The 15,814-nt window shown below is 31.7% G+C and overlaps 1 protein-coding gene across 16 annotated transcripts in view; it reads left to right on the forward strand.

Moving 5' to 3' along the window:
• LOC132736639 (talin-1-like) overlaps nucleotides 1-15,814 on the forward strand; it is a 143,153-nt gene that overhangs the window by 109,420 nt on the left and 17,919 nt on the right. For 11 of the 16 annotated variants that reach the window (XM_060723804.1, XM_060723818.1, XM_060723812.1 and 8 more), the window contains 2 exons: nucleotides 1,995-2,048; nucleotides 12,919-13,043. In XM_060723804.1, the coding sequence (XP_060579787.1) occupies nucleotides 1,995-2,048; nucleotides 12,919-13,043 (179 nt within the window). Of the gene's footprint in view, nucleotides 1-1,994; nucleotides 2,049-10,996; nucleotides 11,033-12,918; nucleotides 13,044-15,814 lie in introns of all 16 variants that reach the window. The other 5 variants (XM_060723815.1, XM_060723819.1, XM_060723822.1 and 2 more) reach the window with 2 other exon arrangements.

Consider the following 15,814-nt stretch of genomic DNA (forward strand, 5'->3'; position numbering starts at 1 on the left):
GATTTTAATTACACTTTTTTCCTTTGTATTTTATATTGATTGTATTTATGATATTTTGATACATGTCTTTGTACAGTTTGTTTTGTTTACAAATGTTGATTGCAGTGAAGATTTAACATATTTTTGAATCTGATTTTTTTTTTCAATCCATCTTAATTTATAGTCTAAAAAAGGAAATACAAATTTGGCAATATTTTACTATGTGTTTTTTTTTGGTTTGGAAACTAGACATATTTATATGAACACTATGTTCAAATAATTGTCAGCTAAGCATTTTGATCAAGGTAAAAAACTTTTGTGTTACAACCCTGATGGCGATAGTTTTGATTTTTTGAAACATCCTTAAACAAAATGGTAATGGTGCGCACCAATCCTGCGATTATAGGAAACAAAACACATGTATTCAATGTATTTGTTATAAGATAGTTAGTTATTTTATCGGTCCAAGGGTTTTCTGGGTTAATTTTGCATCCATTTATTCCTTCGTTACTGTCTTTAACATGAGAACGGTTTACTTTTACGTAACAACATAAATCCCTCTAAAATCTTTTGTGTCAGCAATTATGAAGGTTACTTAAACTATGTTGGATGGTTATCTATGAGGAAAAAGTTATTTATGTAGATATTGACTTCACTTTCATGTATATAGTACACTTATTATCATAAATTATGTTAAAATATTTAGTTCTCATCTTCATTCACATAGATGTCATGAATTGCACATTTCTTAACTTTCTACATATTATAAATATCAATATGATGCTACAATAAATTACAGTACGACTGCCAGAATATTGAATTTTTTTTTCTGTAAGTTCAGATTTCTGTAAGTTCGGATTTCTGGAAGTTCAGATTTATGTAAATTCAGATTTCTGGAAGTTTGTTTTCTGTAAGTTCAGATGTCTGGAAGTTCAGATTTCTCTGGAAGTTCGGATTTCTGTAGTTCAGATTTGAACAATGGATCTTTTTTTAACACATCAGATATGATTTAATGAAATTGGAAAAAATTGACAATTTAAAGGAACTAGATTAAAACGTTTTAATTCTCTGCAATGTTGAAAACATGTAATATTATTTTTTGAGATCATATTTAATATTTGGCAGTCATACTGTAATTGGAACACCATTGTTTAGTTTTCATACATATTATATAAGTTAGTTTATATTCTTTAAAATGCTTCTTGATTTTCACTGCATACCTTATTGTTTTATTTCTCGACTCTCGACTAGATATTTGTTATACCTATATGCTATATATATGCTGTTAATTTTCTATTTCTTACTTCACCAGTTTCTTTGTATTCTAAGAGCTCTGGTATCGTAATTTTTTAACACTACTGAAAATCATAAGTAATTAAGTCTTTGCCACCAGTATAGAGCCAGGCCAGCCTGCACATCCGTGCAGTCTGACCAGGCTCTATACTGTTGGTAGCTCAATTTTTGTATTTTGATATTGAAATCCCTCAAACTTTGAATGGACTGTTCCAAATTCAAAGCTGGGCAAATCCATTATACAAATTCAGCAGGTTAAGGTTTTATAATTCTGAAAGTGCTTTTGACACTCTTTTTGTGCCTAATAATTTTAATTCAAGCTTCAGTTTCGAGATATGGTATATTAATTAAGATATTACTGATCATCTTAAAATAAGTTTTATTTTTAGATATTTGACTGTTAAAAAATTTGGCAGAGTAAAAAAAAAAGGAGGTTTTACTATTTATTAAAGTCTAAAATTTCAGTTTGCACTACTTTAATAATGTAAAAAAACAATCAAGATAAGACATTTTACTAGTTTCCACTTTAATGTGTCTTTGTCAGAAACCAGTTTATTATACCTTGAGCTCTATTAGAATAACTTTCATACAGTTTTCTTCTGTCAAATCTTGTTATCTCTTTTGTTCTTCCGTCTTGCACACTGTTTTTGTTCCTTTTTCTGCAAATAGAGTTATTTGTTTGCTTTTAATGCTTTTATTTCTTTTGTTTCTGACCCCATCAGCAAGTTACAGGATGAACCCATTCTGGCCCTTAAACCGGCAATCATACTACGAAGGTTGGCCCCTTTTTTCGCATTTCTCCATTTTTGAATTTATTCCTTTCCCGACATTCCCCTTGTTTTCCTGTAACCGATTCACCAGATGAATTTTCTATATACATGTGGAAACAAAAAATTTTTTCACATAATTTATCTAATAGGGATGTTTATCCTATATGTATAATGTTAGTGTTCATCCGTGCTGTTCTACAGAAATTAGAAACTTCAGCAGGAGCAATAGCGACAGGAAAATGTTTCTAATTTCTGTAGAATAGCTATGGATGAATACTAACATACTTGGTGTCAAGCTTTATTTGTCTTTCATTACATCACAACTATTTTTAGGAATGTGGTTCTATGAAGCACTGTGAAAAATAGAAGCCTACTATGAACAGAATTTGATATAGTATCGACTTTTGTCCTTCTATGAAAATCAACACACAAATTTTTTAAGAAATACAGTGTTTTCATCAGATGACAAATAAAGCTTGACACTTATTAAATGGTCTTGTCCAGTTTCCATTTTGGAAGTGTCCATTATCATATTGAGGATATCAAGGGAAAATTACTTTAACCATATTTCATTGCCTATTCAAGTATACAGTGCCTGCTGCACAGTAAATGGGCCAATTTTTCAAAAATACATGTAATGCAGGCTTTTTCCAAAAATATATTGCATTTTCTAATATTTTTTTGTGTTTTTACAAAGGACTTATTGTAAAGCAAATGTGCCCAAAATTTTTTTGGGATAGCATTACCCAAAATAAAGATACAGACATTTTTATACCCTAAAAATGTCCATTTTTACATGTAATGTGTTAGCATCTGTTTTTTTGGTGTTTTAAGAATTAACACCACTATTATCTGTTTTAATTTATCACTTAAATTTTCTTACATGCACATAGAAAATTTAATAACCTTTCCAGTGATATATAATGCTTGGTATACATCATCCTGGTTTTTATCGTTAAGATGATTTTAGTAAAATCAGACTTTTGTAATGCATCAGTTTTTTCAAAATTCAGTTGTTAAGTAAACAAGTATACCTTTAAGCAGTTACAAATAAAATAGTACTTTATTGTCTCAATCTAATGAAATATGAATTAAAAACATATGTTAAGTGCTTTCAATTCAAATTTTCAAACATTTTTACCATAGTAGGCATTATAGTGGTAAAAAAAATTTTGTGATGAAAAAACTGTAACATCCGTCCCCCTCTCATAAAATATCCAATTTTAAAACAATACTCATAAAAAACAATGTTTCTGGTGCTAAATGATAGCCTTACAATGAAAATGTTACAAAAATTGCCAATTTCTATGCTTATGAGAAAAAAAAATACAATAATGTAAAAGTTGTCTGTAACATCCGTCCCCGTAACATCCGTCCCCCTATATAAGGTGCTTATTAAATCTCATATAAACTGTAACTGAAAAGGGAATTTTACACTAAAACATCAAAGTTACATTGAAAAATGAAGAAATAACAGAAATAAAGCACTGAAAATGATGTATTTATGAGAAAAAAAATATTTGTGAACACTAAATTCCTTAATTTTGAAAAAAAAATCAGTATTTTTTGCTCTGAAATCAAAATTATTTACTTTGAAATAAAAATTTATATGTTATTTTTTAACCTCAAGTGGACCAATGAGTTTATTAAGATAATATTTAAGCTTATATGAATTTATAACAAATATAATCTTTTGTCATTCTGTGTTTACAAACTAAGAGTACAGAGGGGACCGATGTTACAGAATTGAACTAAAAATTCTTTTTACAGTAATACAAAACTTATCTTGTTCTTATGATGCATGATAGAGAAGTAGTAAGCTTTGCAACTGTATAGGAATGTTTCACACAACAAATAAAATACAATTTAAAAAATAATAGAAGAAACAAACAAAAATCCATAACAGGATATATAGAAAAAGGTGCAAACAATAGAGATGTTGAAAGTATCTTTGTGATTAAAATTGGTCAATTGTTAAAACATAAATTCTTTAGCCTTAAATAGTTTAACAATCCATGTATCCCAGCCCCTCATAAAACAGTGGGATATGGATCCTAACTCTATACACACAGAAGGGACTGGCACTTTATTGGAAGTTAACAAGCTGTATATTGGGAGCTGTGTATATTGTATATTGGGAAGTGTGATATATTACAAAACAGTAGGGGTGCCAATTAAGGGTGATATATATTATGCTTAAAAACAGTGGGAGGGACTACCATATCTTATTCAAGAATGTCTGTCATTAAGTATTAAAGTTGAAGATCAATTAAGTCAAAAGGATTTATTGAACTTCAAATATTTATAGGCTAAATATGTGGTCAATGAAAAATAAACAAAGAAATATAATTCAACACCCTGATTAAAATTTTTAGATTTTTTCCCCAAAAAAATCTCAAGCACATTTTCATACAATTTGACCCATTTAATTATTGTTAATAAAGTGAAAGAAACTTGTAAGTAAAGGATATGGTAAGGATTCCTGTAATTAAAAAGTTGGGGATAATTGTGAAAATTATTCTGTAAAAAATTATTTTGCACCTATAAATTTTATTGAATGACAAATTAGTTTATTAAGTTAAGCAGTTCATGTACACTGAAATATTTACACAGAGAATTATTAAAAGTTAGAAATAATGAGATTATGATACTGAATCATAATGAAATCTTTGGATAATGCTGCTAACATTCCACATTAATTTACTTAAAATTTCATCAGATCGATATAACTTAATTGCAGCAATTTAAAATCTTATAATTTTTAATGAAAATTTTTAATTGAGTATAATTTATGCATTTAGAAATGAGAAATTCAAGCTTGCATATGTTTCAATCTGAAAACTTCTTATTTACATCACACTGTATCATATCTTTTACAAATATATATCTTATTATTTAACTTAAGTAATTTGTAAATAATTTTTATGTATAGAAAGGTACCGTTGGTATGACATTCTCTCTTTAACATGAATGCATTATCTGGAAACAAAGATTCTTTTATTTAATAAGCAAAGTTTTTATTATATTCAAAACATTTCAATGTTCATTCAAATGTAAGATAAATGGAAGAAAACTAAGTCAATGCAACTTTTCATTGTGAAACACAAATAGTAAGAAACTACATAATTGTCAGGTATATTTCTACATTTTTCTCATAATTTTGTTCAATTATTTTACATTTATTGTACTGTACAAAGCATATACTCTTATAAATTTCATTACTTTAAAATAAAACCAAAAAAAGTATGAACTAAGAGCTTTAAACATCGATTGTAACGTCCGTCCCCCCAAAAATGTAACATCCGTCCCCCTGATACAATTCATTTTTGGGTTATCTGACAAGAAATATACATAACAAAGTCCTATAATTTCTACTGTTTTATAAGAAATGTGTTTGCATATTTGATTTAAGTATGATTTGGTGTACCTGTCCTTTTTTTTTCTTTCTGTTTCTAACATGTTTTGAAAATTTAATTTTGTGTGAAAAATACTGAAAATTTGAAAGCAAATATTTTTATATCTAAGATGAATTTTCTGGATTTTTTTTTGTAACATTTATCAGAACACATAATATTTTAATAAAATAAAGAGAAATAATACAATTTTTATTATAAACTGTAAGATATTCAGACTTTTAGTATATCTTTGTAACATCCGTCCCCTACCCGCACAGTCTGCAAGAGATGTAATATTTTGAAAAAGGTATTCAAAAAGTTATCCTTTCTTTCCAAAAATATTGTTATAGACACCTTAAGGTACTTAAAAAGAGCAAATATTGTCTTGTATGTTTAACTTTATTTTTTGACTTAGATGCTAACACAATTGGCCCATTTACTGTGCAGCAGGCAACATGCAAATGTACACACAAAAATAACAATAAAACAAAAGCAAATGGGTTGGGCATTTCGAATAACATTACATCAAACCCTCTCCCAGAAGATGAAAATTGAAAGTAAAGTCAGCCAACAGTATAGAACCTGGTCAGGCTGCATGGAAGTACAGGCTGGCCTGGCTCTATACTGGTGGCAATGGTTACTCGGTGTCAGGTTAGGGGTTAATGTTCATCTGGTGAATCAAAGATAGATTTTTGGAATGATTTTTGGAATGCAATATATCGGCACTAATTGATTGTTTAGCAATTTTTGCTCTTACTGAATGCTCTCCCTTTGTAGCATTTTTTGCTCTTACTGAATGATCTCCCTTTGTATGATATGCAAACTGCATGGTTTTGTAGAAGCAGCAAAGTTTTAGCAGTTTTAAAACTAGTATGAATGCATTCTTATTAACTCATTTTGTGTCATTTGTTTTTGTCATTTATGATATATTTAATGAAAGTGTTTTCATTCTCATACTGGTCTGGTGAAAATTTGACTTGGTAGTCAGTGACCCAAGATTTGAATAGTGGAATATTATTGGTTGGTCCGAGGAGTAACCAATCTGATTGGTGATTTTGAAGGTCGTTATTTTCAAAGTAGGCAGTTGGTGATCAATGTGATATGTTAGCTTCCATTGCTGTTTGTGGCCAAATTATATTGATTCATAAATAAAGAGTTGAATAAAATATATGTGGGTAAAAAAATTGTTAGTTTAAAATATCATAAGCCCATATTCTGCTAGATTTATGTAGTGTAAATGTAATGAACCTTTGTCCTGCTATGAATTTGGAACAGTCCATTCATAGTTATAGGGATTTCAGTATCAAAATACTTAAACAGTTCTGCCAGCATTATATAGATCCTGAAACATGCAGGCTTGCCCCGCTCCAACCATTGCAAACCTTGGTCAGTTGCCAAATCCATGCTTTCACTTTTTGGTATTGAGTCGGTTAATATTTTGAAATTTTCTCTGAAATTGGGAGATTGACAAGCCCATTTTAGACTTTTAGCAGGGTATGGGTTCAAAACCATTCCTAGAATACAATAGCATTTTTCTTGGCATATAACATTTTAACTTCCTTCGATTTGCTTATAAGATACTTTAGGGTAGTGAATATTTCTCATATTTATGTATGTTCTTATTATACCCCCACCACAAAATGTGGGGGGGGCTATAATGGATTCGCTTTGTCGCGTCGGTCGGTCGGTCCGTCGGTCGGTCGGTCCGTCCGTCTCCACTTTCGTGTCCGCTCTATAACTCCTATACCAATTGAAGGATTTTCTTCAAACTTGGCTCAAATGTTCACCTCAACAAGGGGATGTGCAGAACCCATATTGCCCATGTGTCAGTTCAAGGTCAAGGTCACAATTGAAGGTCAAATATCAAACACTATCAAATATTACACAGTATGTCGTGTCCGCTCTGTAAGTCCTACACTACTTGAAAGATTTTCTTCAAACTTGGCTTAAATGTTCACCTCAACCAGGGGATGTGCAGAACCCATGTCACCCATGTGTCAGCTCAAGGTCAAGGTCACAATTGAAGGTCAAATATCAAACAATTAAATATTACACAGTATGTGGTGTCCGCTCTGTAAGTCCTACACTACTTGAAAGATTTTCTCCAAACTTGGCTCAAATGTTTACCTCAACAAGGGGATGTGCAGAACCCATGTTGCCCATGTGCCAGCTCAAGGTCAAGGTCACAAGGTCAAATATCAAAAACACTATCAAATATTACACAGTATGTTGTGTCCGCTCTGTAAGTCCTACACTACTTGAAAGATTTTCTTCAAACTTGGCTCAAATGTTCACCTCAACAAGGGGATGTGCAGAACCCATGTCACCCATGTGTCAGCTCAAGGTCAAGGTCACAATTGAAGGTCAAATATCAAACAATTTAATATTACACAGTATGTGGTGTCCGCTCTGTAAGTCCTACACTACTTGAAAGATTTTCTTCAAACTTGGCTCAAATGTTCACCTCAACAAGGGGATGTGCAGAACCCATGTTGCCTATGTGCCAGCTCAAGGTCAAGGTCACAACTGAAGGTCAAATATCAAACAATCAAATATTACACAGTATGTTGTGTCCGCTCTGTAAGACCTACACTAATTGAAAGATTTTCTTCCAACTTGGCTCAAATATTCACCTCAACAAGGGGATGTGCAGAATCCATGTTGCCCATGTGTCAGCTCATGGTCAAGGTCACAATTGAAGGTCAAATATCAAACAATCTAATATTACACAGTATGTCATGTCCGCTCTGTAAGTCCTACATTAATTGAAAGATTTTCTTCAATCTTGGCTCAAATGTTCATCTCAACCAAGGGATGTGCAGAACTTATGTCACTCTTTTGCTGGCTTAAGGTCAAGGTCACACTTTAAGGTTTAAAAATTGACTTAGAAAATATTCTTAAATTTTAACATTTATTTGAATATTTCTAAATCTAGAAAAGGTATTTGCTTGAAACTTAAAATATTTTTGAAGGGTCACAATTCCGATATGCTGTTTGTTCAAGTTTCATAACTCTGTATTGCATTTTACCAAAGTTATGCCCCTTTTTAAGTCTTCAAATTTACATACAATCAAATATTAGACAATATGTTGTGTCCGCTCTATAAATCCTATACTAATGGAAGAATTTTCTTCAAACTTTACTCAAATTTTCACCTCAACAAGGTTATGTGCAGAATCCATGTCACCTTTGTGCCGGCTAAATATCAAGGTCACACTTGAAAGTCAAAAATTGACTTAGAAAATGTTCTTGAATTTTAACATGTACTTGAATAATTCTGAAACTAGCGCAGGCATTTGCTTGAAACTTAAAAGATGTATGAGGTGTGGCAAATAAGATATGCAGGTCAAGTTTCATTATTCTGTATTGCATTTTGACAAAGTTATGCCCCTTTTTAAGTCTTCAAATTTACATACAACCAATACTAGACAATATATTGTGTCTTCTCTATAAATTCTATACTATTGGAAGGATTTTCTTCAAACTTTGTCTTTACTCAAATGTTCAACCAAACTGGGTGATGTGCAAAACCCATCTTACCCTTGTGCCAGATTAAGGTCAAGGCCACACTTGAAGGTCAAAAATTGACTTATAAATAAAATGTTTAATACATTGGGAAAATGAAAGGTTATTTGTAACTGTTTCGAACATGATTTGATAATATATATTTATACTATTACCTGTACAATTGGTCTTTTTTTCACCAGAGATAATTTCTTTTTTTGTATTTGTGCCACATAAGTTATTCCCTTAACCACCTTTCCAAGTGGTCTTCTGTCAAGGACATTGGTGGGGGTATGAATCGCATTCAGCGATAGTTCTAGTATAACATTGTTTTATGTTGTTTTATATAAACAAGATAATGATTAACTGTCTGATCTTCCTAATACATTGTGTGACCTGTCAAGATAAATATGTAGTTTTTTTGTTGTCACATAAACAGTCATGTATCAAAAGTTTATAACTTTATTATATAATAGCAGACAGTTGAAAATCTACATGTACCATCTTCACTGATTGATTTCTTATGAGCTGATATAATAATCGGAATTGGCCAGTGGAATGGCTGAATGTTTTAAAATATCTGGTTCTAAATATCATTTTTAGCTCAACTTTTTCGAAGAAAAAATTCTTTCCTACAATTTCCTGCAATGTGTTTTTGACTTTAGAAAAAAAGGAAAAGGCCAAGAGTGGCTTCCATTGCCAGATGGTGGCTCTTGTTAAAATCATTCTTTGTTGTACGATATATTCACATTATTTTAGTTAAAGAAGTGAAAGGGTCTGTGCCTGGTTGAATTTTGACCACTGGAATCACTTCAATTTTCATTTCCATTTTGTCTTTGAGCATTAATTTTATATAAAGCTAACTGACTTTAAATAAAAAATGTCATATAAATTTAGCAAAATTAAAAAATTGTTGGTCTTATTTTTAAAATTTATTTTAAAATTTTTGTAAATTGACTTCAGATGATGGTGATGAAAGTATGTGTGTTTTATATTGAAAAATTTATTATTTGTTGTAAACAAAAGTTTTAATGATATGCAGGAATACTGTTTGTGTGTTGTTGTTTCTTTTATAAACAAAAAATATACATGTATATAACTTTTGTTGTGCGTCTTGATATATATGATAAATCTTCATTTCCGTTTTAAGATTTATTCTAATTTATTTTATAGATTTATACATTACTTCACAAAATGAACAGCTTTTGTACTTTGTTTTACAATTTTTATGGAGATTTTTCAAGCTTTGAATGAGCATAATTTAATAATTAAATTTTTAGTTGTGATTCAAGTTTATTTTAGGGCATTTTATTTAGAATAACTGTTTACTAGGTTACTAAGTTAATTTGTTTCTTTTTAAAGGGACTCCACTGAGGTTTTTTGACATGATGGGACTAGAAATTTTTTTTCCAAGATTTGTGTACCATTTGATGTAGGCCTGAACTAATATCTCAAGTGCAAATTTTCAGAGTATTCCCTCGACACATTTTTCCAGAATCATCATTTTTATTGTGCAAAATGACTCAAAAATGAAAAACTTCACAATGATTTTCAACTCAATTTTAGCTTAGAATGGCACATAAATGGATTTTTAGTATAATTCTGAGCATATTTCTCCATTTTAAGTGCTGCACTTGATTGAGTGGGAATTTCAAAATTTTAACGTTTTTTTTTTTAGACTTTTTGACCTCAGTGGAGTCCCTTTAAACATTATTAGCCCATAACCTGCCAGCCTCTTAAAACCTCTTAGAGATTAGTGTTTGTGCCGCCAGTATAGAGCCAGGTCAGCCTGCATATCTTTGCAGTCAGGCTAGGCTCTGTACTGTTTTTTAACTCAATATTTGTATTTTGATATTAAAATGGACTGTTCCAAATTTAAAGCATTTTCTGCAGGTTATTGGTAAAATGAATTTAGTTCAGCTTCATGAATTTGTTTACAAGTTGTCATGATTTATGAACTTTGATTTATGTCTTGATTTATTTATGTTAATACAATGTTTAATGTGAATTTTTCATGAAATTATGTTTTGTGTTTTTTTGACTTTGTTTACTTAGAATCGACTCATATAAGGTGGTCCCGCATAGTTCCAGGTAAACACGTGGAAAAAACTGCCAAGTATTGTGAGAGATTTCATAGTAACATTGTTAGAACTTTTAAAGGCACACGCCTCCAGATTAGAACTTTTAAAGGCACACACTTCCAGATTCTATGGAAAAATTTTATGAAAACTTACAGATGGTTTTGAAGGAGTTAAATGTTGTCAGATGTAAAAAAAATATTATTTTACCAAGCTTGAAGAAGTGTTCTACCCTCGGAAATTACCTTTTTTAACTAAATTTCAAAATACGCAGAAATTTCACTTACTTTGTTAGCTATAAAATACAATTTTTGTGATGAAAATAGTAAATGCTGTCATTTTTTGCTTAATATATTCAAACTTCCACATTTATTGTTATTTATAAATAATATATTCTCTTTCCTAAGACTTCATTGTATATAAACTTGAAGTTTCGATGTTTTGAAGATTCTAAAAAAAAATTTTTTTTTCATCTGGAGGCGTTTGCACTTTAAGACAGTTAAGTTACAACAATGTTATTTGTAGTCTGAAGTTAAAAAACCAAAAATGTTAACTTTATAACTTATAACATTATGAAACAGTTAAAATTTTTAACTTAGTATTTATTTGTAACTTCAATATCACAGGTTTTATGTTTCTTTATTATTTTTATTGTAGAATATTTTTCGTTCCTATTATTTTTAGCAGACTGAAAAGTTATTTCACGAAAATTGCTTTTTTATTTGTGCTCTGAAGCTCTCGAGTATGAACTTACACCAGCGTTTTTAATTCCCAAAATAGCAATTTTAGCGATAATTTCTCCCGTAATCAAGGGGTTATGGCCTCTTCCCAACCAATTGAGAAAAACCACTGGGAGCTTCAGGGTTTATATTTTAGAGATGTATGTCCTAACAGTTTTAGTCATGATAAATTACACACAGTACAGGTAAACCCAAGTTTACAGGAATGACAACACCCCCCTTTCTCTTAGTGCCAGAAAATACAACAGTTTTATAATTATTATTTTGTAGAAATTTTTTATAGGAAATTTTTTGCATGATTTTACTGTTAATACCCCACTTTATATATATACATAACAATATATTTAGTAAAAAAAAAACGTGAAAATAATATAAATATAGCATAAATTACAAAATTTGAAGTAAAATCTTGAATTTTTCATAATATTCTTGTTTCAGCATTATAAGAATACAGAATTTACGCAAAATTATCGTAATCTACCAATTCAATTTTTTTCCAAAGTTTAGGTAGAACTTATTTTCCACAAAAATCCAAAGAGAAATGTTGTTATTGTTATTATTATCATATGGCATATTTTTGATGTTTTTGGAAAGCTTAGGTTTTTATTATTATTTTAAGATATATTATATTTTTGAGTGACCCCAAATTTTAGATCTCCTGCATGTTGCATGTCACTGTTAACTTTTTACAAATTTGTATATTTAGGAAAAACCGGAATTAAAAAAAAAATTAAAAAATGAGATTTTTGTTCAGAAGTACAAATTTTTGTATTTTGTATTAAAAATGATTTGTTCCCAATTAATTATTACTATAATGGGAAAATTTCTTCATGTAAGAGTGTTGTTGAAAAATGAAATGTTATTATTTTTAAGTAACATACCATAACATAGTTGACGAATATCAAAGAGAAGAGCTTGTTAAAATTGATAGTATAGCTTTACAAACAAAGTATAATAATTGAGGAAATGTACGATGTCTTACAGGTTAACCATGTGATCAAATAGGCACATTCTGGAATATATATAACGGTGTGGTGTTCTGAAATAAAAATATAAAAGTGTGTTCGGGAATAAATGTAACAGTGTGTCCTGAAATAAATATAACGGTATATTACATATACATTAAGTAAGAAGTATATATAATTTTGTTATATTTTAGGAACAGACTGGGTGGATCCCGAGGATCCTACTGTTATTGCTGAGAATGAGTTACTTACAGCAGCAAGTTCTATCGAGGCCGCGGCCAAGAAGTTGTCACAGCTTCAACCAAGACAGAAGGCAAAGGTATGGATATTATTTCTTGAAATAATTGGTTAACTACTTTACTCTTAACCAAGTTAATTGATTAACTATTGTACTCTTAAGCAAGTTAATTGGTTAACTATAGTACTCTTAACCCAGTTAATTGGTTAACTACTGTACTCTTAACCAAGTTAATTGGTTAACTACTGTACTCTTAACCCAGTTAATTAGTTAACTGTAGTACTCTTAACCCAGTTAATTGGTTAACTACTGTACTCTTAACCAAGTTAATTGGTTAACTACTGTACTCTTAACCCAGTTAATTAGTTGACTAATGTACTCATAACCAAGTTGTGTATATAAGACTATAGAAATGCATATTTTAGCAACTGAAAGTGAAGGTTATGTAAATATGTGTATGTACAATATAACCTTTTGAACCTTTGGAGAGCAACATCAGTTTGGAGACTAAGAATTTGTTAGTTGCTGAGAGGGCTTGGTGTGGAGAGGTTGTAACTGTGATGTCTTTGTTTTTCTCTTTAGTTTTTACGTCTATATATAACAATTAGGTCATATCTTGGTGGTTGGTCCAGATAACCAGCTTTTCCTGGATAACTAACCAGTTAATTACCTATTTCTCTTTAACTTACTACTAATCCCATGTAAAAGTCTTATTTTTGGGAAGAATTAATACTGTTGTTGTAAAGAGGTTATTGCTATACAGGGGGGCCACTATAGAAGGTTGTACTATATTAACATTGGTGATGGGATCTGAGGGGCCACTTTGTCGAGGTTGTACTATACTAACATTGGTGATGGGATCTGTATGCAGCGAGATATGTTTGATATATTTGGTGGGTAAATTTGTTCTCCACCGAATACCAAACATATCAATGTTGCAGCAGATACAGCTTCTAATATACTGGCTACACTAGAACTTCTATATATCAACACTGGAACAGGGTTATTGTTTACACACTAATGTCTGTAATATATTGTATGGGAATTTTTACACCTCTATGTCTATATTTAGTTCACAGTGAAAAAAAAAGAAGGGTAACACATGAATATTTGGAAAGATCCCTTGTACATAGGTAAGGGCAAACATAGTGTAGCTATACAAGGGGGTGTATGGTGGACATAATGAAAGGACTGAAGAGGAATAAATGGAGTTCAAACAAAGCCAAGAGCTGAATGGAGGAGGATAAGGAGTGACAAGATAGCCAAGGATTGAGGATGGAGGTGAGACTGCAACAAAGCCAAGGACCAAAGAAGTAATTATGGAGTTAAAACCTAGCCAAGGACCAAGGAGAGAGATATGTATTAGCAACATAGCGAGGACTGAAGATGAAGATATGGAGCTACAATATAGCTACGGATTAAGGAGGGAGTCTAGGAGATATGGAGTTACAACATAGCCAATGGATGAGAAAGATATGGAGTTATTGCTTAGCCAAGGACTGAGGAGGGAGATATATAGTTACAGCATAGCCAAGGACTGAAGAGGAGGGATAGCCAACAACTAAGGAGGGAGATATGGAGTTACAACATAGCCAATGACTGAGGATGAAATAGGAGTTACAACCAATCCAAGGACTGAAGAAAGAGGAATATATGGAGTTACAACATAGTCAAGCACAGACAAGGGAGATATGGTGTTTCAACAAAGCCAAGGACTGAGGAGGAAGATATGGTGAGGAGGAAGATATGGAGTTACAACAAGGCCAAGGACTGAGGAGAAAATAGGAGTTACAACAAAATCAAAGGACTGAAGAGGAAGATATGGAGTGACAACATAGTCAAGGACAGATGAGGGAGATGTGGAGTTTCAACAAAGCCAAGGACTGAGGAGGGAGATGTGGAGTTACAACATAGTCAAGGACTGAGGAGGGAGATATGGAGTTACAGCATAGCCAAGGACTGAGGAGGAAGGTATGGAGTCATAGCATAGCCAAGGACTGAGGAGGGAAATATGGAGTAACAGCATAGCCAAGGACTGAGGAGGGAAATATGGAGTTACAGCATAGCCAAGGACTGAGGAGGGAAATATGGAGTTACAGCATAGCCAAGGACTGAGGAAGGAAATATGGAGTTACAGCATAGCCAAGGACCGAGGTGTGGAGATATGGAGTTACAGCATAGCCAAGGACGGAGGAGGGATTTATGGAGTTACACCATAGCCAAGGACTGAGGAGGGAAATATGGAGTCACAGCATAGCCAAGGACTGAGGAGGGAGATATGGAGTGACAGCATAGCCAAGGACTGAGGAGGGAAATCTGGAGTTACAGCAGAGCCAAGGACTGAGGAGGGGAATATGGAGTTACATCATAGCCAAGAACTGAGTAGGAAGGTATGGAGTTATAACAAAGCCAAAGACTGAGGAGTGAGATATGGAGTTACAAAAAAACAAAAACTGTAGAGGAAATAGGTAGTTGCAACAAAGCCAAGGACTTAAAAGGAAGGTAGAGTTACTGCAAAGTCAAGGATTGAGGAGGACGATATGGAGTTACAACATAGCTGCGGATTTACAAGAACTAAGGAGGAATTCAACTAGAGAAAAGGTGGATAATTACTTCTTTTCATCAGACTGGTATTGTTATCAAATGATAAAACAGCAACATTTACAGAACAGCAAAAAAAAACAGATAGAAAAGTTCAGCTGATTTATAATGATTGAAATCATTTAAATTTAATATTGTTTATGACAAGGATTTGTTTGACTATAACAGTCAGTAAGAGCGGAATGTGAATACTAATGGTTAAAATATTATTTTATTCAATATAAGTTTTGATTAACAGCAAATTCTGTTTA

Source organism: Ruditapes philippinarum, unplaced genomic scaffold, assembly GCF_026571515.1.
Source record: "Ruditapes philippinarum isolate M1 unplaced genomic scaffold, ASM2657151v2 ctg471_1_1_1_1, whole genome shotgun sequence".
NCBI lineage: Eukaryota > Metazoa > Mollusca > Bivalvia > Venerida > Veneridae > Ruditapes > Ruditapes philippinarum.